Below are 23,185 nucleotides of genomic sequence, written 5' to 3' on the forward strand. Positions count from 1 at the left end.
TATGTGTTCTTCCTCTGTATTGTATAGCTAATCTGCTTTTAAGACTCATTACTTTGATCTTTAGGGGTTTTTCTCCTTTGTTCCTCAGTCAAATCTTATCACCATTTTTTAGGCTAGTCAATAAATTAACTTGCTTACTTCCAAGGACATTTTCTGTATGAGGGAAAGGCAAATTTCATGGCTGATCTCATTCCAGAAATAATGAAAATGGTTTTCATTTAATCTTTCTTTTTTCATCATCTCATACCCTAAACATCTTTTGACTTTATTAACTTTGTGAACATTTAAGGTGGCCGGCTGCTATATATAACATCTGCTATTCACTTTATAAATTTGCTGAATAAAAACCAAAAATACTTTTGAAAACTGAAATAGCAAAAGCTTAAAATTTATTTGTACCATATTGACATAAAGCTGGAGATGGGAGAAAAGATTGTATGTTCTGTATTTCACATTCAGGTCAAAGATAATTGGCCAAAGCTATTAAATATCCTTAGCAATTTGAAATCAGTGTAAAAAGGTTGACTTCATTGATGTTAGCTCTTGACTTAAATGCAAAGATATTTTGTTACAACAAAAATTTATTTTAGGTTTTTAAGAGTCGGTTTTAAATAAAACCAACATATATCCACAAATATTTCTATTAACATAGAATGATTTGCTGTAAGTAGGACTAGTTAAACGTGGCAAAATTTATCAATTATGAAGACTGCAATAGAGATGAATCTCTTTATTGCCAAGAGCAATTGTATATCAAGAGGAAAGAGGTTAGTTCAGTCTGCAAAATGGCTCTATAACCCATTCTGAGCAATTCCTTTCTCTTCCAAGAACCAGCCATTTCTGGGTTGACAGGAAACACTAAATAGTGACAGAAGCAGCAATGAGAGCACTCCTAAAATTTCTTTTTAGCATATCCATCTCTGGGCCTAATTGCCTGTTTTTTCCATTACTTCCCAGAGGGTCATTACACCCCTTTCTCTTCCCTTTGTTAGTACAATTTGCATTCCCACCACCATCATCTACATCATTTCTGGCACAGAAACAGATCAGGCTGCCAAAGGTGCATCTTAGTTCCTGATTGGACTCATCTGTGGTTTAGAAACTGTGTAACTACTTTACATAATAGCCTTTACATGTATTTACTTAAGTGAGCAAACCTCTGTTTCAGGAATAAACTAATTGACCATACTTTAAACCATAATGAATTTTTAAAAATTATTGTAAAAAGCAATACAAGAATGACATGTAACATAGAGCTTCTAACCCTATTAAAATTGATCAGTCTGAAGGACATATATGACTATTTAGTAAGTATATTTTGATGAGGCAAATGTAGATTGTAGTAGTTAGAATAAACATCATGGTTTTAAAGATATATTTCCAACATCTATTTTGTTTATTCGGGGCCAAATAATTTACTGTACGGTTCATATTATATCCATCATCTATAATTTGTGTCTGTGTATATTGTATAAGACATCTGTGAATATTATACAGGGCACTGAACTTGAAATCCAAAAATCTGAGTTTGAGTCCTGCTCTGCCACTTTCTAGTTAAGCAAGTCATTTAATTCTGTTGAGTCTTTGCTTGTCTATAAAGAGATGATGACACTATCTCAGGACTGATGTAAGAACTGAGTGAAATAATTGGTATAATAGTGTTTCATAAGCTCTAAAGTACCATGTGTCTATAAAATATTCAGATACATATTCATCAAACTGAATATTATGAGAGTATGAGCAAGTTATATCTGTTTATCTTTTCTTCAAAAAGATGGCTTTTGTAATTAACAATGGGATCTTTTTTTCAAGGGCATATTTTGCTAATTCAGAAGGCAATTCATTGTCTATATTTGTGACTCACTTTTTCTCTATCTTTGCGTGAATAGGAAGCTATAAATAATTTGGGGTACTGGATTATAATAATTCTGGAACAGCAGTTCCAGAAACTACTGGAACAGTAGCTTCATTCCTATTATGAAACTACATAGTGGCCCATCACTTAGAAACTAAATCCTAAGCCATTTGATTGTATGCTATGAAAATATGACACATCCAGTATTTTATCAGTAGTGCATATATATATATGTAATGCTTTGGGTTGGTAGAATTTATATCAGAGTGGTTAAAAATATAACAACCAGAAATATTATTTAGATAGTAATTGTAGTACATGGAAAGATATTGAGCATAGGACAAATAAAAGAGGAATTCTACATTCTCTAGACAAACAGTTTATATTCCATGAATTGTTGTTTAAGACTAGAGGTCCCTGGCCACTACTGACTGTCTAATACCTATGTGCCAACAATCTTCTTTTTCCTTATTGCTTTCTTCCCTGAAATAAGGTAATATTCTTCCTTCTTCCTCTTTAGTTCTTACTACCCCTGTGATTCTTCCATCACTTAACAGTATTTCTAAGATCCTAACAACAGAAAATACTAAAAACTTCCCAAGACAACCTTCTTCTGAAACTACAGGGGAAAAATGATTCTCAGTCGAAGTAGACACATGGTTATTCCAGGGTAACTCTTCTTGGTGCATGAAGCCAGGTCATCGGTACAGAGAAGGCAAGATCAGGCAACACAGGCAAATCATGGATTCCTTTCTCGCACTTCCTAGTAAATCACTAGCAATCACTAGTAAAACTCCAAGTCTTAGTCTCCCAAAATGATTTGCAAGTCTCAGTATGATGTCACTGGATACCAAAGGAAAGTTTTCTACCCCTAACCAACATTATTTCCCAAGATTTCTCCACTCAATCCCTCTTCCTTGATACTTTCTTTCTGATCTGGAATTAGGAATGTCCTATCAAAAGTACTTAATTTTTTTCTAATAAGTAATTTAGGCATTTGGGATAAACTTTCCACTTTTCTCTATTATAATTGGATTAATAGAGTAACAGTTGTTTCCTTTATTATCCCGTTTCATTCTGGCTAATATCCTGATGAAAAAATAAGATAAATAATAATGATTTTTAAATCACCACTGTCATTCGTTCTGACCAAGAGCAAACAAGGTATTCTTGGAAATAAAATCTTTTATTCATCAATCAAATTTTATATAAATTTCCTCTTACATAAAATGTGTGTTTTATTACATTATATGTATGTTTTTCAAACTACACTGAGAAATACATTTACATCACAACCCAACATATACATATATACATTCATGAAAAAATAATGCATTTGACGCACTAACTGTATTGGGATATTTTATTCCATTTTATTTTAAAATGCTGATTGGAACCTAAGAATTTGTTTCGTGACTCACCAAAAATTTCTGACCCACAGTTTTTTTTTTTAATTAGATGATTTCAATAAAGTCCTTTCAGTTGCTAAAATTCTGATTCTTTTTTTATAATGAAAATTCTCGTTATTATAAAAAAGTCTATATTCTCTGAATAAAAGTAATATGGTATGAAAAAGTTCTCATAAAGCTCCCTGTTTTTATCAATGCTTGACTAGACTTGATATTTTGGGAAGGTGAATAATGAAAAAGGAAATTAGACTAGGAGAGATTTGTAGGAATATTAGTGAGAAAAGGACAGAAGATGATCAGAAAGGCAGAACCAAGAAACCTGGATCATTCCAGGTCTGAAAATCCAAAAGTTGTCTGTTCTATTATGTGATGATACTCTTATTTGTAGTGAAACTTTCCTAATTTTGAAAAATATTTGAAAGGATTACTACTTGTATGCATTTTTCGTACGTTCTAGATTGTGAAGTCCTATCTATGCTCAGAGCCCATAACAGACTAAGAAGGCCCTGTATGATTTGTCTCCTACTCTGTCCCTTACCTTTCTGACCTCCTGTCCTTCCCAGTCCCTCACTTCACTCCAGCCACCCTGGCCTCTTTGCTGTTCTGTGGACTTACCAGGAACCCTGCACCTTGGGGCTTGTGCACTGGCACTTCTCTCTCCCTGAAACTCACTCTCTTCTTCAGATATCTGAATGGCTAACTTCCTCAGCTTCAAATTTTTGTTCAAATTCACCTTTGTCAATGAGGCCCAGCCTGACACCACATTTTAAATTGCAGAACTGTCCCACGCCTCTTAAATTTTTCCCGTTTGACCTTAACCCCCTTTTAACACTATATAATTTACTGATGTAGTGTGTCTCTCTCATTTCACTAGCAAGCAAGCGCCATGAGGGTAGGGATTTTTAACTGCCTTCATCACTATTGTATCCTAAGCACCTACAGAGGTACCCTGCATATACTAGGAGCTCAACTAATATTAATTGAATGAACGATTGAATCTCCCAGTACACCTAGCAAAGAACTTTCACATACATAATATTCAGAAAGTATCTACTGAATTAAAGAACTATTTTAGATTGTATTATTATTTTGCCTTCCCCATGTTCATGCTGAGTCCTGGTTTGAACTAGAATCATTGTACCCTTCTCTCCCAACCCCTTTGCATTATTTTTTTTTAAATAGATAGGGAAACTGAGAAATTGTGTGGCTTATCGAAGGTTACAAGAAGTTTGGCAATCTTCTGGCTCCTAGTGAAGTGGAATTAAAAGTTGCTTTATGTTCTATGATAAATATGTGCAGTTTGTGGAATGCCCATTATTTCACTTAATAGACTGTTTTGTTTCTAGTGTGTCTGCATTGCTTCCAAATTCATGTTGAGGATGTTAACTGTTACTTAGATGTTAGGCCTTATAGTGTTTGTTGTTGTGGTTAGCAACAATAGGGAAGCAGATTCTGTAACCTGGAGAAAAGAAGACATTAAAAATTCCTGGAATTGCAGCAAACTTCATAGACCTGATAGTACTTGCTCAGCGTTAGTACTTTTTTCAGGCTGTTGACGGGTTTGATTTATTATTTTGTTTTGCTTTTTAACCTTTTTCTCCCTCTGGTTTTCCTCACGTTTCTTTCAATAAAGAAAGGAATGAAAAAAAAAAGCTTTAATTCTAGGTTTTTGTGGAAAATGATGAAATTGGGGACCTTTTGTGTAATATGAGGAAAATTTCAATATTTCCTCCCCGTCCGTGCTTTTAGGAGCACAACAAGCGAAGTTGACAAAAGGGAAAGTGACCGCCAAAATTTTGCCTCATATATTATTACCCATCTGAGATTCCTAACTTACAACATCTAGTTAGTCACCATTCCCTGGCCTTAACCACGCGGGAGAAGAAGAGGAAATAGCAGGAGCCGCTCCGGGTCAGAGTTGCCCAGAACCTGAGGCGGTCTCCCGGGAGCTGCCAGTCGGGCCGAGGTGCTCGCGCCGCCGCCGCCGCCTCCCCCTCGGCTGCTGATTGGCGGCGACCACAGCATCAGCAGCACCTCCCGGAGAGGGGAGGGCGGTGAGACTCGAGCAGCTCCAGCCTCTAGGAGCCTCCGCTCCCTCCTGGGCGAGCCTTCGGACTTCCACTGCGAGCAGCCGCGTCTCCGCCAGCCACGGCCTTGTCCCCCTCCTCACCCCTCCCCAGCGAAGTGGCGGTCCCGGCCGTCAGCAGAGCCACCTCTCCTCCGGACCGGCTCCGGGAGGCAGGGGCCGGAACCCCAGGGTCCCGCGGCACCTTTTCGGCCCCCGGAGCGCTGCGGTCGCGGCGCCCCAGCCGCCAAGACGCCTCGTATCTTGTACCGCGGGAAAAGCGGGTTCTCGTCCAAGATGGGCCGGCAGGGCTTGGGGGGCGCGGGCGCTGCGGGTCGCTCCATGCAGCGCTCCCAGAGCCGGAGCAGCCTTTCCGCTTCCTTCGAGGCACTGGCGGGCTACTTTCCCTGCATGAACTCCCTGGAGGAGGAAGAAGGAGGTGAGACACCCCGCCCCCGTACCTGGTCTGTACCTCGGAAGGTCGTGGCTGGAGGATTGGAAGGAGGCGGGAGACCTCCGAGGAGAAGGGTCTCAGGCCCCCGGCTTTCCGGGACTGTACCAGGGGCGGAGAGAACCGCAAAGCGCGCCAGCTGAGCGGGAGAGTTCTCTTCATGGGTTATTTGGCGAGTTCCACAGGCGCTAACTTGGCTCAGCTAGGGAAGTGGAATTAGCAAGTGCTTAGAAGTTGAATGGAGATGCAGAGGGGTGGAAGGCGAGGCACCCTATTCTGTTTTTGTTTACTTCCGCAGTTTGGGTATTAGCTTTTGGCTTCGAGGAAGAAGTACTAGAAAACTAGAAAGGCAGCAGCACAATTCTGGAACGGGAATCTCAGCCTGTGAAAGCTCAAGATCCAGATGAGAGGAAGGGGCTATTCAATGGGCAGGTCAAGGGTTGAGCCCTGTACACTTGAAACTTTCTTCTCTCTGGCCATTAGATAGCTCCTGTATTTGAGCAATGCCTTTTTCAAGTCCTTCATGAAGTTTTGAAGCCTAGAATATGTTTCTATCAGGAAAACTTTCTTATAAGATTTAGCAACTAAAACAGAATGTGGCTTGTAAATCGAAGTAAGAATAATAGTTTTCTGACATTTGAAATACTGCTTATTAAATTATTTATGTTAATTGCAAATGATGTGTACATCTTTAGAATGACATGTATCTAGAGTATGTTGATTATAATCATTATAACTATTATTGCTGTTTAATAGCTTTGTTTTGCTTTTATTCCATGATAATTAATGACCTCTTATTAGGAAATCTGCAGTGAATCCTGATTAAGAAGAAACTACCTTCTCTAAGAACAGGTAGAAATAGGCATTTTACCCTACTTTCTTGGGAGCAGGTGATGAAGAATTAATAATATGTCTGGAAAGCGGTCTTCTAAATAATTTGTTAAATCTATCCCAGTTTCTACTAGCTTATTGTTGCAATATCAGTTTGCTATAAATCAATACTGGTTTAGCAATAGGGTTATGTAGGCTATGTAACAATAGCGATGATTAGTACAACAATTTTCATACTAATCCTTTGCTGTTCTTGTTTGTACATTTATATATCACTTGTATTCTTTAATTAAGACATATTTTTAAATTCCAGAAAAGTTAAGTAAGAATTTAGAAAACCAAACTGGGTAAGTGAATGATCATAATCATAGCTAAAACTTTCAGTACCTATAAGCCAGGCACTGTTCTGAAGACTTAACATGTATTTACTCTTCCAGTCCCACAACAGTCTTATGAGGCAGTACTCTTAAGCTGTACTAAATTATGATTTGTATATGTTTTTCCACAGTCACATCCTTAGTAAGTGGTGACACTAAGACTCAATCCCAGGTGTGCCTGAAAATACATATTTAAACAAGACATACATTATCATGGATTTATTTCTCAACTTTTAACTTTTGCACCAAGTCTTTGGTCTTGAGTTTGCTTCAGATTAGCTATCATCATTCTTGCTTAAGTTGTGTTTAGGCTTGTTGGATTTTCAAAATACCTTTTTAAAAGCCTTTTTGAGATGGCAAGAAAAGTTTATATAGATGTAATTTTTTTTCAAAATTTAAAATGCGTTCCCTTAACCTTGACTCATACAGACTAATCCAAAGGAAATTCCTATATCTACACGTGGGAAATTGGGACAGATTTCTATTCCATAATATGGCTTCTTGAATTGCCAAGATAAAATGTTCTATAAAGAAGGTAGAGTTTATAAAGTGAAACATACAGTTCCTCTGCTAGCAACTAGAGAGGAAGCACCCTCATAAATGAGAGGTCTTACCACTGGATTACAGTCATTTTATAGCCAAAAGAAAAAGCCTTAACTTTCTTCTTTGATTTTTGCAGTGTGCTTACCACTCTATAGTAAGTCCTGCGATTTTTGAGGATGTTTCAGCATACCCAGCAGAGTTGTAAAAGTTAGAACTCAAGGGCCCAGACAGTGCTTCTCTACAGTTTTTTTCTTGAGACATCCAAACAGGACATACAAAGTTCGTGTGGGTAACACATTCTCATGAGTTTACCAAGGAATATGCTATTTATGGAAACAACTGTGAAATCCGTTTTAATTTATAAAGAAAAGTAAATCCATTGCAACATATGATTTTCACACTGTTTCAGAACAACTTTTCTAATAAGAGCAGTGATCTACTAACCAGTAGATTTGACTAACTTAACCAATAAGTTCAGTAAGCCAGTTTGATTTAAAAGCTAGTATTTTGTTTTTTGTCTCATCATAAATAGAATAGCTAAATAATTCTCAAATGTACCCTGCCTTCCAATTTCATATCTTCATTCCATTCTTGTGACCATTCTACACAAGCACCCAGAAGTCTATAAAGAGACCATATTCTTGTCATTTATTTATCTATTCAAAAGTATTTATTGGGGCTATTTGACTTGTTTGTAACTACTGTAGTCTCTGAACCAGGTGGATATTCTTTCCCTTTTAGAGCTTACAGTCTAATGGAGTTACACATTAATAGAAATAACTTTATTATGGGATTGACTTCAGTGAGGAAGAAGGGGCATTCCTATAAGCAAAATAAGTGGTTTGTTGATGAATCTTTGCAATGTCTTTTTTGTAGGCTTAGAATTTTGTCTGTTTGTTTTGATATTGTCCCTTGTAAATTCCAGATAGATGTTTCCCCAAATCTCTGAGTTTTTTAAAGTATTATTAGTTTTACTTCCATGTTATTTAACAGTTAATAGTTTATAGATTATGTTTACATAATTTATCATGTATCCCTGTGAGATAAGTATTATCTTCACTATATAAACTAATTGGCCCCAACATTGATTCCACCTCCCTAATGTAGGGTATTACTATATGTAGAATTTTTAAACATTACAGTTACTTCTAAGAAAGAAAGAACCATATCAACGAATCATTGTCATTCCTAGTAGGAGAAGCAATCAGACAACTCCCCTCCCATAGACCCAAGGGAGCCCCTCCCCCGCAGCAGGCTTTGCTGCAAAACGTCACTGTGGTAGAAACTAGCAGCACTATCCGAGCTAGCAAATATAGCTCAGCTGAGATCCACCTGGGGTTTTAATTAACAAATGTAGACTGCTGAATACAAGCTACAAACCTCCAACAAGCAGACAGAGGTTTTTAGTGATGACTGACCTTAAAGAACCCAGAAGACTCATCTGTACTGGGGGTGGGGGGAGCCCAGAAGACCAGGTGTTACCTCTGGCTGACAGGTGAAACTGGGGAGCTGTGTACTGGCCCCAAAAGGGGGCTTTCTGTCCCTTTTCCTCTCTCTTAATCTCAGGGACTCAGAAGAGAGAGCCACAGCCATTTTAAGTTCATAGTGCACTGATCCAGACAGGGTGGAGATAACAGAGACAGAGAGACAATTCAAAAGCAAATGATAAATCCCTAGAGGGTGTATTTTCCCTCAGATTAAAGAGGTGGGGCCCAGCTTTCCCTTCAGAACCAGACCCCAGAGCCTGGGGGAAAACAGCCAAAACAAAAACTGAAGCCAAAACACATCTCCTTACACCAGACAGGAGTGACAGGCTGACAGGTGCCACCTGCTGGACAGGTTAGGAAAAGCACAGTAACTGGAAACCTCACAGGAAAGTCTGTCATTCCTCTAAGATACACCCTGAATATAACCCCATTCTGAGACCTGAACCCGTTCTGGTCTGGGAAAATCTGACTGGGGTAACCAAGGAAACCAGATGCCTAGACAACAGAAAACGACAATCTATACTAGGAAAAATGAACATATGGCCCAAAGGAACAAACTTATACCTCAATCAAGATACAGTTGAGATATTGTTTCACTTGAGTGAAACAATCTATTAAAGATTTTCAAAGAGATATGCTAAATCAAATCAAAAACCAAATCAACGAGTTCAGGGAAGATACAACAAAAGAGAAGAAGGGTATAAAGAAAATATTGGGTGAACATAAGGTAGAAATCGAAAGTTTGAAGAAAACAACTGGCAGAATCTATGAAAATAAAAGGCACAACACAAGAGATGAACAACACAATGGAGACATACAACAGCGGATCTCAAGAGGCAGAAGAAAACACTCAGGAACTGAAGAACAAGACACCTGAAATCCTACACACAGAAAAACAGATAGGGAAAAGAATGGAGAAATATGAACAACTTCTCAAGGAATTGAATGACAACATGAAACACCAATATATGTGTCATGGGTGTCCCAGAAGGAGAAGAGAAGGGAAAAGGGGCAGAAGCAATAATAGAGGAAATAATCAGTGAAAATTTCCCATCTCTTATGAAAGTCATAAAATTACAGATCCAAGAAGCACAGTGGACCCCAAACAGAATGGATCTGAATAGACCTACATCAAAACACTTAAGCAGATTATCAAATGTCAAAGACAGACAGAACCCTGAAAGCAGCAAGAGAAAAGCGATCCATCACACACAAAGGAAGCTTGAGTAGACTGTGCAGATTTCTCAATAGAAACCATGGAGGCAAGAAGGAAGTGGTGAGATACGTTTAAAATACTGAAAAACTGTCAACCAAGAATCCTATATCTGGCAAAACTGTTCTTCAAATATGAGGGAGAGTTTAAAATATTGTGACAGACAATGAGAGAATTTGTGAACAAGATACCTGTGCTACAGGAAATATTAAAGGAAGCACTACAGACAGATACGAAAAGACAGGAGTGAGAGGTTTGGAACACAATTTTGGGTGATGGTAGCACAGCAATGTGTTTGTACACTGAACAAAGATGACTGTGAGTATGGTTTAAAGAGGAAGGTTAGGAGCATGTGGGACACCAGAAGGAAAGAGGAAAGATAAAAACTGGGACTGTATAACTCAGTGAAACCTAGAGTGCTCAACAGTTGTGATAAAATGTATAAATATGTTTTTATATGAGGAAGAACAAATGAATGTCAGCCTTGCAAGGTGTTAAAAATAGGGTGGTATTCTGTTTATTAACAGAAACTTTGTATTATGCTTCCTTTAATGTAACAAGGACAATATACCAAAGCTAAATGCCTATAAGAGAGGGTAATGAGGGGTATGGGACTCTTGGCATTGGTGATGTTGTCTGACTCTTTTATTCTTCTTTAGTTTAATTCTATCTTTCCTTTCATTGCTTTTTAGCTGTCATGTTTTTCTTTCTTTCTTTTTCTTTTTCTTTTTCTTTTGTCTTTCTACCTTCTTTGACTCTTCGTCTTTCTTTGTGGAAGAAATGGAGATGTCCTTATATAGATAGTGGTGATGGTGGTGAATACATAAATATGTGACTATACAGGGAACCATCGATTGTTTGCTTAGGACAGGAAGTATGATGGGTGAACAAAACCATCTTAAAAAAAAAACAGGTTGATGAAGAAACCTTGAGGGCACTACATTGAGTGAAATAAGTAAGACACATAAGGACAAATATTGCATGGTCTCACTGATATGAACTAATTATAATATGTAAACACATAGACATGAAATATAGGGTAATAGGATATAGAACAAGGCTAAAGAATGGGGAGCGGTGCTTATTATGAGCAGAATGTTCAACTAGATTGAACCTAAGTGTTTGGAAGTGGACAGAGGTGATGGTAGCATGATACTGTGAGAAAACTAACAGTGCTGAATGGTGTGAATGTGGTGGAAAGGGAAAGCTTAGAGTCACATATGTCACCAAAAGGAAAGTTGGAGGTTAAAAGATGGGAATGTATATAACAGTGAATCTTGTGGTGGACAATGTCCATGATTAACTGTACCAACTGTACAAACTGTTCTTTCATGAACTAGAACAAATGTATGACACTATAACTAGATGCTAATAATAGAGGGGTATATAGAGGAAAAACATACCTGTTGCAAACTGTGTACTGCAGTTAACAGTATCTTAACATTCTTTCATCAACAGTAACAAATGTACTATACCAATACTATGAGTCAGTAATGGAGGGGGGTGGTTAGGGATAAGAGAGGAACTGAGTTTTCTTTTTTGTCTTTATTTCTTTTCTGGAGTAATGAAAATGCTCTAAAAATTGGAAAAAAAAATTAACTGTGGTGATGGATGCACAGCTGTATGATGGTACCATGGGCAATTGATTGTGCACTTTGGATCTTTGGATAATTGTATGGTATGTGAACAATCTCAATAAAATTAAAAAAAAAAAATCACCAGAAAAACTGAGGAAAAGTTCTATGCATATGTAGTGAAACTATGAGAAATTATTATAAAAAGGAAAAACTAGACCACTTAAAAGACCTATTTAATGTGTCCCCACTCCTTAAGAGGCCATCCATCTAGTAAGAAGAGTATAAAAGACATTATCTTATCTTTGTTTATGGTAAATAATACACTGAATAATTATTAATCAGTCCCTTCTAATTTAAATGGAGATTAGAACTTTGCCCATGGATTCTCCATTGGAATAAAAAACTCCACATGCTTAAATGTAATCCTCCTTAGTGCAGGCATCATACTTAGCAAGGTAAATATTTCATAAGTGAATGTTAAAATAATATTTAGTTTACCACTCTTTTCAACTTGAATATCATTATATTTATGCTGTTTTTTTTAAATATAACATGATGTAGAATTTTTTAAATGCAGTGATCATAGTTTTTACTCATCTTCATAATGCTAACATGGGGATGTGTGAGCATGTGGATAGGCTCTCAGTTGTAAGCTACTGTGGATCTTTGTTTCAGGGGATATTATTTCTCCTAGATTACGACTGTGTATATAGGTCATTTCACAAATGAACCCATACCGTATTCAACAGTAGCACAATATTTTTATATTAGAATTACATTTTAGCAGATAAAGTAAAGCAAAAGATTTTGGAATTAAAAATAAATAAATAAAGGAATGGTTCTACTCATAGTGCTTATTAAATATTACCTTTTAAATCTAAGATTCAGAATCTTTCACTGCTAAATATCTAGTCAATACCCGTAAAGGAACTTAAAGCTTTACTATAAAAGTCAAGACAAATATTGTATGGGCTCACTGATTTGAAATAATTAGAATAACCAAACTCATAGAGTCAGAATCTAGAATATAGGCTACTAGGGGATGGGGTGGGGATACAGAATAGGGAGGTAAGGCTTAAAATGTACAGATTTTCTATCTGGGGTGATGGAAAAGTTTTAGTAATGGATGGTGGTGATGGTAGCACAACATTGTGAATGTAATTAACAGCACTGAATTATATATTTGAATATAGTTAAAAGGGGAAATGTTAGGTTGTATAAATGGTACTAATAAAAAATTTTTTTAAATCCATGGAACTGCGTAACACAAACAGTTAACTCTAAGTTAAACCATAGACCATCGTTAATAGTAACAATTATAAAAATGTGTTCATCAATTGTAAAAAATGTGCTGCTCCATTGCAAGGTGTTAATAATAGGGTAGTATATGGAAATCTTGTATTTTATGCATAATTATTCTGTAACCCTCAGCTTCTCTGCTGACAAAAAAAAAAAGTCAAGTTAAACTCGTTTGCTCTCATGTCTCAGTAGGTTCACTAAATTAAAAACCCATAATGAGGATAAGCTTCCCTAAGGAGCTATCTTGTATATATCAACTTACAAAAGAAAACTTACTTGAAAGTTGCAATGGCAGCATTTCATTGCTGCTCTGATCTATATTTTAATGTAATTGCCCTCTGCTGTTAAGTAGATGTTTATTATTGATCGGACAAGATCATTCTAAATTTGTTCTACCTCAGATTATGTTTTTTTGATTGAGGAGAAAGTAGATTTACTTAATGCAAATTATATATAATATTATTTGAACAACTGAAGAAAAAGTTCACATAAAATAATAGTATCAGTTCTAACTTTCAAGTATCATTTCTGAAGATTTAGATTTGCCTAATGAGAACAAAAGGAAAAGACCCTTTATTTCAGCCATTTCAGTGATCAGTTAACAGGAAAGTTACATACATCAATGAAGTAGGCCAGGTATAAGACAAAAGAGAGATGCAAGGACTGAAAAACTGGAGAAAGCATACCCATCCAAAAAGGAATGGTGCTTACTCAGAGCAAGATAATTTATGCCAAAATGAATATGGTCAGGTATTGGCAAATTTATTTTTTCCCCAAAGACAAACTATGAATCTGGATATTTATTTAAAATCTCTCAATTTGAAAATGATAACAACTAAATTAAAACATTTAAAACATTATTTGGGCCAAACAAAATACATCTATTGACCAGATGTGGTCCAGGGATCACCAGTTGGCAATTTCTGCTGCAAATGCTTCCTTGTCAACTTTTTTCAGTTCTCTTGCTTCCTTCCCATTCTCACTGTCACCTTGACAGTTCAGGACCACATTAGCTCACCTTTGAAAACGTGTGATAGCCTCCTGACCTGTTCTCTCTACCTTCTGGATCTCCCCACTCCAATCTAACTTCACTGTCCACACCAGTTCTTTTAAACACCGTTCCTGACACCACCCTTCCTCCAAAAACTTCTCGGGATTCCCGTCTGCTATGAAATAAAGCCTTTAGCCTTACAAAGGCTCTTATAATCTGCTCCTTAAATGCAGATTGGCTTCTCTACTCCACAAGGCCCTTTAGGAACCTAATAACAAACCTGAGCCTTCTTATTCTTGGCCTCCACATTTTTGTTAATGCCTTGCTATTCTTCCTCTACCATTGTATGTGCATCCTGTCAAATTGCCCTTCAGAGCTCAGCTCATATCCTATATACTCTGAATTCTTCAGAAGTTATATGACCTTCTGTAGGTAGAGGGAAAAATGAATGGACTTGAAGTTAGACATGGTTTGAAACATTAACTCCTTCTCTTCTTAGTTGTGTGATACTTAATTTCTTTGAGCTTCAGTTTTCTCATTTGTATGTGAAATGTCCATAATACCCATCTTGGAGGGATATTGCAAAGATTTAGAATAATGTAAAGTATCTACCATAGTGCCTGCTAGCATAAAATAGATAGTTATTATTCCCTTATGATCCATTTCAAAATATTTTTACCTTTTTCTGAACCTCCAGATCTGTGCTTCCAGTATGTGAGCCACTAGCAACATTTGTCTATTTATAGTTAGATTAAAATCAAATCAAATCAAAAATTTTCTTCACCTGTGTCTTAGTTTGCCAGGGCTGCTATGACAAATACCACCCAAGGGTTTGGATTAAGGAACAGAAATTTATTGTCTCACGGTTTTGGAGGGTAGAAACTCAAAATCAAGGACTGGCAGGCCATGCTTTCTCCCGATGTCTGTAGCGTTCTAGTGCTGGTTTACCGTAATCCTCAGGGTTCCTTGACTTGGATCTCTGCCTCTAACACATGGAGATCTCTTTCTCTCTGGCCTCTCCTACTTCTTATTTCTTCTGACCAACTGAGTCTGAATTTCCTCTGCCTTTAAGGCCTCCAGTCGTATGGATTAAGGCCCACCCTGATTCAGTGTGGCCTCTTCTAAATAGCATCTTCAAAAATCCTATTCAAAAATAATCCACAGCTTACCTAATCATAACATCTTCCAAAGTCCTGTTTACCAATGGGTTCACACCCACAAGAAGATAGTTCCCAACCCTCCCAACAGGGAAGTATACCAAACTTTGGCCTCCAAGGGTTCTGTGTATCAGGTAGGACATTACATAAAGGAGCCTGTGTATTAAGCCATATTAAGAGAGCGACTTCTGCACTGGCTTCTATAGAGGAGGCTATCTGTAAACTAGAGCAATAGGGACCTTCAACATACAAACCAGGAGTTGGAGTTATTTCTAATTCCTTTCCCTGTCCCCAAGGAATAAGAATACCTGTCCACTTGGGTGGTCTTTTCCAGCATAAGCCCCTCCAAATTTGGTAGGTTTCTTTGGGTATGGACTGCATAATCTCAATACAAGTCCCTGTTCTAATGGGGGAATACCTTGGTCTGATGTTACTTCTTTTCCTATTGCTGATGGAGTCAATATCAGGGTCCTGAAACACTCATATGCTGAGGTTTGTCCAGTCATCGGCGCACAGTTTATCACCATGCAGTGAGGGGTTGGGAGATAACTGCTTTAGCTGTTATTTCAAAATTTTATTTTTCCTTTCCATCTGGGGTTGTCTAGCCGATGAAAATGCTGGGCAATTTCTCTTTCTTGCACCCAGTCCTGGACTTGATGACTTGTAAAGTGGGTGCCTTGGTTTTGGTCAATGTGTTGGGGGTGCCCATACATACAGTAAAGTTTCTCAAGTTCTCATATTGTTGAAGCTTGAGTTGTTTGTTGACATCCAAAATCCTGCCGAACGTCTGAAGCAGTATCTACGCAGGTTAGTGCACACTTCTGTCCATCTGACAGAGAGAAAGGGGTGCTACATAGTCTATTTGCCAGCATTACCCCATCTGCATTCCTCATGTTATCTGCCCTATATTATGGGGTAGGGAGCACCTCCATCTAGCACATGTTGGACAGAACTCAGGCCAAAAGTGCACAACTTTATTTCAAAGGGAGATGTAACCTTTTACATAATTCCCATATAATCTTAGGACCCTTGCATCCCGATTTACAGTGTAGCCAATCACTTGGTCATGGTTTTCATCAGCCCATCTAATTTTACCTAATGTGTCAGCTTCCAGATTTCCTGGAGGCATGAATGAAACATGGGCTGGAACATGCCCGATTGTTATTTTGGCATTGGGGTTTTGTGCCCTAATCCAGATATCTTCCCACAGGGCTTTACTCCATATGTCCTTACCAGCTATGGTCCAGTTCTCCTGTTGCCACCATCCCATTCAGAGAGTCAGACCACAGTACATGGCTCAGCTCTTGGTACATATGGAGATCGGCATAGCCTTATGGACTATAACCATCCAGATGGCTCGTAGCTCAGCCCATTGACTGCTCTGACGTTTTTCTTCATCCATCTATATGGCATCCCTAGTTGTTTTAATTGCTGTTGCACACCAAGGAGATTGGCCTCTGTGGGAACCATCAGTACACCAGGCATTCTCTATTATTGATGCTACTTTCTCTAGCACTGGCATGGATGGTGTAGGGGAGTTCAGATTCTCTACATATGTAACTGGCCCCAATAATTTATGTAATTCCTCAGATAGTGGACTAGTATGGAGAGAACTCCATTGTTGTAAATAAGCATGCCATTTTCATAGTGTGCACAAGCACTTTTGCATCAAATATAAGTGCCTTTGATCCATCCACTTATTGATAAAGACTTTACACAGTTATTGGCAGAGTCATTACAGTTGTTTTTCAATAGAGCTACATAGTTTTCTTTTCCTTTCCAAGTTGGAATGAGAACTTGAGTGGTACTTACTTCTCATTTTGTTTTTGCCACAGGCCCTACCCAAACCCTTCTGGTTAGCTGGAACCTCCAATTCACAAGTATGCCCTGGTATTAAGATACCTAAAGACTGGATCTGTTTCACAATAATTTTAGCTTGTTGGAATGCTTGCTCATCATCAGTGTCCCAAGTCCCTTTTTTTATCAATCTGTATAATCATCAAAGTATTTGAACTAGGTGCAGTATAAAGGGTCTCCAGTAATTTAATAAGCTTATAAAGGCTTGCAGTTCCTTTGCAGTGCATGGAGTTGGTTGTACTTTATCTATGTTGACTGCTGGGACCACCTTGTTGTATCCAACTAAGCCACCCCTAGGAATTTAACGGACTGTCCAAGCCCCTGAATCTTGGCATCATTGATGGCCCATCCTTGGCTTGTTAAAAGGTGCTGTAATGGTGGGACGGTGATTTCTAGAGATGTACTACTCTCTGAAGTATGCATAATGTCAATATAGTAAAAGAGCAACATTTGGTGAATTTTCCCATCTTGCTAGGTCAGCTGCCACCATTCCATGACAGATGGTGGGGATACGTAGGTGCCCTTCTGACAAAACATGGAAAGCCCACTGCCACCCTCCCCACGTAAACATAAATTTATCTTGCCCATCTTCAGCTAGTAGGATATTAAAAAAGGCATTAGTAAAGCCTATACATAATACTCTCCTAGCTAGGCAGATAAGTTACCAAGAAGCGTTGCAATATTTAGCACTGCAGCGTGAATAGGAGAAACAACCTTATTCAGTTCTCGATAATCGGCTGTCATTCTCCATTTTCATCAGCCATACAGGACTATTAAATGGGCTCTGTGCTGGTCATATCGCCTCTCTGGCCAGTTCTTGTAATGTCTCACTGATTTCAGCATGTCCACCTGGGAGGTGATATTGTTTGGTGTGGGTGGCTCTCCTGAGGGGAGCAAGTGCACTGGGGACCAACGAGCAGCACCCCATTTAATTGATTTCACCATATGTATACAAAGGCAAAATTTTATTGATGGTGGTGGTAAGGACTAGGTCTTGTAACATATCCACTCCTAATATATATTCAGGAATGGGAGAAATACCTACAATATATTTTCAAGGGGTGGGGCGCCTGATTTGCAATGTTAAGGTAGTTTACACTACTCATACAGCTTTTCCCCTTTGCCCATCTATTACCTTTAGGAGCACATTAAATCTCCAGGGGATTTCCATAAAAAAGTGTGCTCTATGTGAGGTCTCTGACTGCTTGCTGTTGCCTGTATTAGCAGCATTCATTGCCCCACCCCTAGTCTTCAAGGGTAGGGGGTTATCAGCCCCCTCATAACAGACTTACTTTCCTCAGGGTGTACCGTGGGAGTGATAACCAGTGGCACAAATTTGTCAGAAACTTACTAATATAACATTAGGTTGTTTCTCCAGTTTTTCTATTGGAGTGTCTGTAGCAATCAAATCAGCCCATAATTGTTTATGGGTTACATATCAGTCCTGCTCTGCCCCTTCCCTTGCAACGCCTCTTTGGTTATTTTCCTTACCACTTTTAACTGTATTCTTTCCATCTCACCCAAGTCTGCTACTGCCTGTGCCATCTGGTGAACAACCTGACTGACTAGTGGGTTTAGAATAGTTACTAATGTCCTATACTAGGCTGGAGGCAAGGTTTGGAGGATTTTATCCTTCACACCAGCCGTGAGCAGCTCATCATCAGGTCCACGAAAGTGTTCAGCGTATGCTGAATGATTCATTCCCAGAATCTCTGATCATATCCTGCAATTCTTCTATAGATGGCCATCTGCCTGTTGCAGATGGCATGTCCCCCTCATTAGGCCAGGCCAGTTTTGCAGCTAAGATGCACCACACTAATATATTTTGAATGCCATCAGTTCTTTGCTGTGCCTGGTAAAGATGTTGACCAAGAGAGGGATGTGTAGTTATGCTAGCCAGTTTTGCCACTTCCACTCCTGAAAGCAAAATAATGTTTCACGTATGTCCCATAATCTTAGTAACCAAGCAGCTATGCTCTCTCTCTGCCCTTTCATTTAAACTTTTCTGTTAATTATACTAATTCTGTGAGGATATACTCCGTCATTACTGTTTGCTTCTGAGCAAGGATCTCCTCCCTAGGGTCATCATTTTTGCAGTTATTAACAGCCTTGCTTGTTTAGGCTTGTCTTCAATTTCAATTTCCTCCTCCCATTCTCCCTCTTCTGCACTCTCTGAGGGATCCCACACCTTGGGAACCCAACCTTCCCTCTGAATAACCACTGAGACCTGCCACTGTGGCGTCCTTTGTCCATTCATTTTTGCCACTTTGCATACCTTTACTTCTAACTGTCCCTTTTTGGTTTACACCTTTTTTGCTATTAGCATTATTGGAACACGCTAACCTAATATCCTTTTCTAGAGTCAAAGTCTCTTCTCATCTCCTTATTTCAGCTTCTGCGTTTAACTGGGCCTCAGAAGCATATCTAACTGCCCATAACATTGGTCACTTGGCTACAATCACTTCTTTTCCTTTCAATTTCCATTTGCCCCTCAGGTTCTCTTGCAGGACAAATAACTCTCTGGCTGGCATTTTTGGAATGTTTCCCTAGTCCCGCACTGGGCCAAACTATTCTAAAATACGAGCTCTCTCCTACCACATACTGGAAGTTGGCCACCTTGGGATTTCCCCTGCCGACTGGAACATTGTGTCAGTGAATTCCCGTTTCCCTTGGCTTGTTTCCTTTTCAGTCTCCTGGCTGGCTCACCAAGTATCTGGCCGTGAACCTACAGAATAGGTTCTGCCAAAGTTTGATGGGCACTTAAAACCAAAAAACAAAACAGACCACTCCATATAGCAAAATAGTAACAGTTTATTAGGGAGCTTATAAACCAGGAAGCTGGTCCTGGGTGGTCTGCAGGACATTTAGAGTAGTGCTCCGTGCCTCTGAGGGGGTTAGAGGGTGTTACATGGGGTAAGAACCAAGAAGGCACAGAGCCAAGTCAGGATTTGCAAGATCATAAACAAGTTTCTTTGAAGTGACTGATACATAGCAGGAGTGGTTTGGTACAGATGTCTACTGTGCCTAGGAATGTGTATGTGCACTTTAAGATGTACCTACAGGGAGGGATGTTTTGCCTTATTTAGGAATTTTATGGCTTCTCCGGTTTACAGCCTCACACAGGTCCTTTAAAAATTTAGAAGACTTACAGTCTATTTACTTTCAGTCAGTTTCAAGTATGAGTTACTACAGCCAAACACCTCATTAGACAATGGTTTTAAGCCTGAAGATTCTGGCCTTTTACTTTCTAGCCCTTGCACTCTGCTCTCTTCCTTTGGTCTCAACTTAATGGCAGCCACTTAGAGATAACATGTAAAAAATAGGTTTGGGTGTGAAAGCAACCCCTTAACCCAACTTGGCCAGCAGGCTCTCCCCTTTGTTATTTATGCTAACTTTCTTCCTCCAGTTCAGGATAATTTCACATGTTAATCCTGTCATTTTTCAAGTAAGAATTTGTATAGCATTCTACAGTTTTCAAAACTCATTCACATAGATTAGAGTAACTAGTCCTAATTCATCATTATTCATTAAACACCTTGACATGTCATATACTCTATGGTATAGGTTAAGAACGAACGCAAGTTTTCACAAAAGTACGCTGATCTTCAGAACAATGTTATCTGCACAAAGTTTACAAATGGTCAATAAGAACTTGAACTCATGTAATCTGATTCCAAAATGTCTATCTTGAGAATTAAGAAGTGATTATTGATATCTCACATCCATTCCTGATAGAGGAACAGTTACAGGTATTAGTCTATTGATGCACAGCCAAGGACAGTTTTTAAAAAGCCAGAGTTCTGAAGGGAAACAATTTTCTAAATAGTTTAACTTTGTATCAGGACTTGTTTCTTTTCTAAGCGGCTTTGACTTGTTCCCCCTTAGTGCCCTAACAGGAACATCAGACAGGCATAACATGAAAGTACCATAAAAATGCAAAAAGAATAGCAGTCAGAGGTATAATTTATTGTATTTAAATGTTTTAAAAATATCAACATGATAAGCCTTGCTTTTATGAAAAATCGTAGAATGATCCCACGTGACTGCAAAACAGTGATAACCTCAGCTTTGTTTCTCATTAAAAAATCAAGATTAATAATTACAGGAACTCAAAATGGAAACCAACTCTGCTGGTCCTCTGAAATGCAGATGAGGATAAACCAGAAGATCCTTTTCAACTCCATATCATGGCAAAGTCACAATTTTTCACATTGTGTTTAGTACTATTTGGCTTCTATGCCATCATTTGATGAATTCTCCACTTTTTGGTGTGGTTAGGTCTAAAACGACAGGCTGAGAGATAGGAAGTTATGGGGAATAACTTTGTGGTACATTTGTTTCCATTTTATCATAAATATATGTAACTATCATATTCATGAAATCAGAATTTAGCAGTGAAACTAGCATTTTCCCATTCTGAATGAGAGAACAGAGAGCACAAATGGTCTGAATCTCAGCACTGTCCATTAAACTATTCATTTTATGATTATTTGGGCATGCAGGGGGAACATGAGATGAGGTTTCAAGTCCCTAATTACTCTGGAATTAGAAATTAGTGTCCAAAACCTAACTGAAAATGGAAGCCAGCATGCTGTGAGATACAAGCAGAGGCTTTGACATTGTCAGAATTTGGGTTCAAATCTCTCCCTCTATCTCTTGCCAGCTGTGTGACTTGAGCAGTTTCCTCATATGCAAAGTGATAGTAATAATGAGCACCATAAAAGTTGTTATGAAGACTATAAATCGTAGGATTTTTTATCCACAGTGTCTAGCACAAGAAACAATAGTTTTTTCTTTCCTTTCTTTATTTTGAATTTAGTAATTGAGTTTTCTCCAACCTTTTATTTTGAAATATTTTAAACATACAAAAAAAGAATTAAATAATAAATATCCATTACATAGATTGACCGACTTTTAATTTACCTTATCTTTCTTCCTCTCCTCCCTCCCTCTCTCATACACACACACACACACACACACACACACAGACACACATGCGCAAACACATATTCACACACACATATGTATGGTTTATGTGTTTGCTGAACTATTTGAGAGTAAGTTGCAGATGTGATACTTCACCCCTACATATTCCAGCATGCATCTGATTTGAAAAGAAAGAAACCCACATAAACAAGGAAAGTAACAAAAAATCCATATAATCTAATATCCATTACATAAATACTTTTCCTTATTTGTCTCCAAAATAGTTTTTGTAGCTTTCTGTTGTTTTTCTCCTTAACCCAGGACCCAGACAAGTTTTATTGATTGTGTTTGGTCTTATGCCTCTGTAATCTTTTTTAAATCTAAAACAGTATTTTCACTTTTTGTCATAACATTTCTTTTGAAGAGTCCAGGCCAAGTTGTCTTACGGAATGTCCAATATTGTGGATTTGTCTGATTGTTTCTTCTGTTCCCGTGTTTCCTGTAAATTGAAAGTTATGTCTATAGATGTGATTAGATTCAGGTTAAACATCATAGGTGATGTTATGAACTTCATACATCCTGTCAGTAGACACATATGGTCAAGATTTCTCACTCTTAGGCATGCTATTTGATCACTTGGTTAAGAGATAACTGCCAAGTTTTCTCTATTGAAAAGATACATTTTTCCCTTTATAATTACGAAGTAATCTCTGGGGTGATACTTAGGCATCCTGTGAGTATCCCGTTCTCCAAAAACCTCTCATCCAATGGTTTTAACATCCGTTGCTGATCCTTGCCTCCCTGAATCAATTATTATATTGGGAGTGGCCATTTTAATTGGATTTTTATTTGAAGCAAACTTTTTTATTAAACTGTTTTAAATGTATATATTAACTCGGTGCCTTTTCCATTGTACCATACAGTATAAATAAATTTAATGTTAATGACTTACTTTCATACATTCAATATTTTTCACTTATAATATGGCATATTTTCTATTTTTCTATAGACAAGTATTTTCAACTTCAGTATTGCTTTTCTTAAAAATTAATGGTTTTATGAGTGAGTATATAAATACTATGATGAATGATATCATAATGCATACTAATGTCACATGCAGAGGACTGACTAAAAGATGCTCCAAATA

The 23,185-nt window shown here is 38.0% G+C and overlaps 1 protein-coding gene across 49 annotated transcripts in view; it reads left to right on the forward strand.

The window, feature by feature from the left end:
• The window catches only part of RIMS2 (regulating synaptic membrane exocytosis 2), a 731,813-nt gene that overhangs the window by 697,006 nt on the left and 11,622 nt on the right, over positions 1-23,185 (forward strand). Inside the window, exon 1 of one of the 49 annotated variants that reach the window (XM_037802502.1) lies at positions 5,340-5,768. The exons of the other annotated variants lie outside the window; for them this stretch is intronic. Within the exon in view, the coding sequence (XP_037658430.1) occupies positions 5,627-5,768 (142 nt within the window). The 5' untranslated portion in view covers positions 5,340-5,626. Of the gene's footprint in view, positions 1-5,339; positions 5,769-23,185 lie in introns of those variants that run through there. 49 annotated transcript variants of the gene reach the window in all.

The sequence above is a fragment of the Choloepus didactylus genome, chromosome 14, assembly GCF_015220235.1.
Source record: "Choloepus didactylus isolate mChoDid1 chromosome 14, mChoDid1.pri, whole genome shotgun sequence".
In the NCBI taxonomy this organism is placed as follows: Eukaryota; Metazoa; Chordata; class Mammalia; order Pilosa; family Megalonychidae; genus Choloepus; species Choloepus didactylus.